This window comes from Pygoscelis adeliae, unplaced genomic scaffold, assembly GCF_000699105.1.
Source record: "Pygoscelis adeliae isolate BGI_AS28 unplaced genomic scaffold, ASM69910v1 Scaffold232, whole genome shotgun sequence".
Lineage (NCBI taxonomy): Eukaryota > Metazoa > Chordata > Aves > Sphenisciformes > Spheniscidae > Pygoscelis > Pygoscelis adeliae.
In genome coordinates, this window is record NW_008824473.1 from 3,847,757 (window position 1) to 3,849,257 (window position 1,501).

General features: G+C 45.1%; 1 protein-coding gene across 1 annotated transcript; it reads right to left on the minus strand.

Annotated features, from left to right (window-relative positions):
- Nucleotides 1-245: 245 nt before the first annotated feature.
- On the minus strand, nucleotides 246-968 carry LOC103914679 (chromosome unknown open reading frame, human C12orf74). Its single transcript, XM_009321363.1, has one exon. It carries the CDS (start codon nucleotides 966-968, stop codon nucleotides 246-248), a length of 723 nt encoding a protein of 240 aa, XP_009319638.1.
- Between the last annotated feature and the right edge of the window lie 533 nt (nucleotides 969-1,501).

Here is a 1,501-nt window from a genome sequence, read left to right on the forward strand (position 1 = left end):
GAAAGAGTGGCCATGTGCAGGAGCGGACTAGGCCAACCTGGTCACTGAGAGACAAGGCTGGAACCATTGTCTCTTGCTGATTTGGAAGGAAAAAAAACCTCCTTTCCTGATGACCATAGAAGTTGGTCTGTTGTATCAAAGGAACGAGGGCCAGGTTGCAATTCAGGTTAAGAACTGTGGTTTTGTTTGTGCACTGGGCCATGATGGACCAACACTGAATATGCAAGACTGAAAAGGAGGTCGCATCATCCTACTCCTTTTACCTGGACACCCTCCTGTTGTGTAGGGCTGGGGTGGAGGAGTCTCCTCGGCAGCGTAGCAAAGTTGGCTCTCCAAGAGTTTTGGAGTGTCTCATTGGGACTGCCATTGCTGAGCGGGTCTTTTTGGCTTGGCAGCTTTGATCTGGTGCTGGCAGACTCTGGATCTGCTTCAGTTGTCTCAGACTTGGCTTTGGAAGACAGTAATTTTGCATGGACACAAGAAGGCAACGACAATGAGGAAGCTGTAGTGCACCGAGGTGGACTCTTACAAATGTGGTGGAGAGAGCCAGTGTATTCCTTTTGATTCTCCAGCTGAGCTGTGTCAGAGCAGTCCTGAAATGACAGTGCTTGTGAGGCAGACGCCATCCTTAGACGCCTTAAAGTTGGAGAAGTGGAAATTCTGGCCAAAGCATGCCGGTCAAACTGGAAAGGTGCATGATGGCTCCCAATGCACTCCTCTGTGGGAAGCTTCAGGAGTGAAGACTCTGTATAACCTCGTCTTCGAATGTAGTCACCTGGAGGCATGGTGGTGTCCATACAAACTGATACTGCCTGCATTTCACAGGGACTGAAAACATCTTCTGGACTGCTGCTTCCAGACAAAGCAACATTTTCTTTATGAAGCTTGGCTTCCCTGTTTAGAAGTTCCACGCTGATGCAGGTTTCTTTGACCAGGTCCGGAGAATAATCACAGCTTGGTCGTTGCATTCTTTATTTGCAGCATGAAGATTTATATCTTTGTGTACCTGGGACACGTGATCAGAAAAGGTTCTTAGAAACTTGCCGTATGCATTTTTATATGGGAGGATATGCAAATGGAAAAAAATCTAAATAAAATAATGTAGATATATGCACTAGTACAGAAACAATTGCCTGCGTTTTGAATCCTGCTTAAATGCAGGTTTCGACAGCTTCAGGACCCTATTTCAGCAAGCTGTTTAAACAGCCACTAACTTTGAGTGTGCAAGCAGTGTCAGCGTCAGTCAGCAGAACTAATCAGATGGTAAAGACTAACTATGTAATTAGGAACTCTGCTCATCTGGTACTGCAGCCGCCTCATTTCCTGTTGCCACTCCCCCATCAATAAATGAGATTGTGGTACTGCTGTACATGGGATAAAAATGAAGTCACTAGCTCTCAGGACTCCTACTTGTTGCGAAATCATTTATGTACAAATACTAATTACTTGCTGAATGCTTAAGCAAATACAATTTAACATTTATGTAAGGTGAGTCTAATCA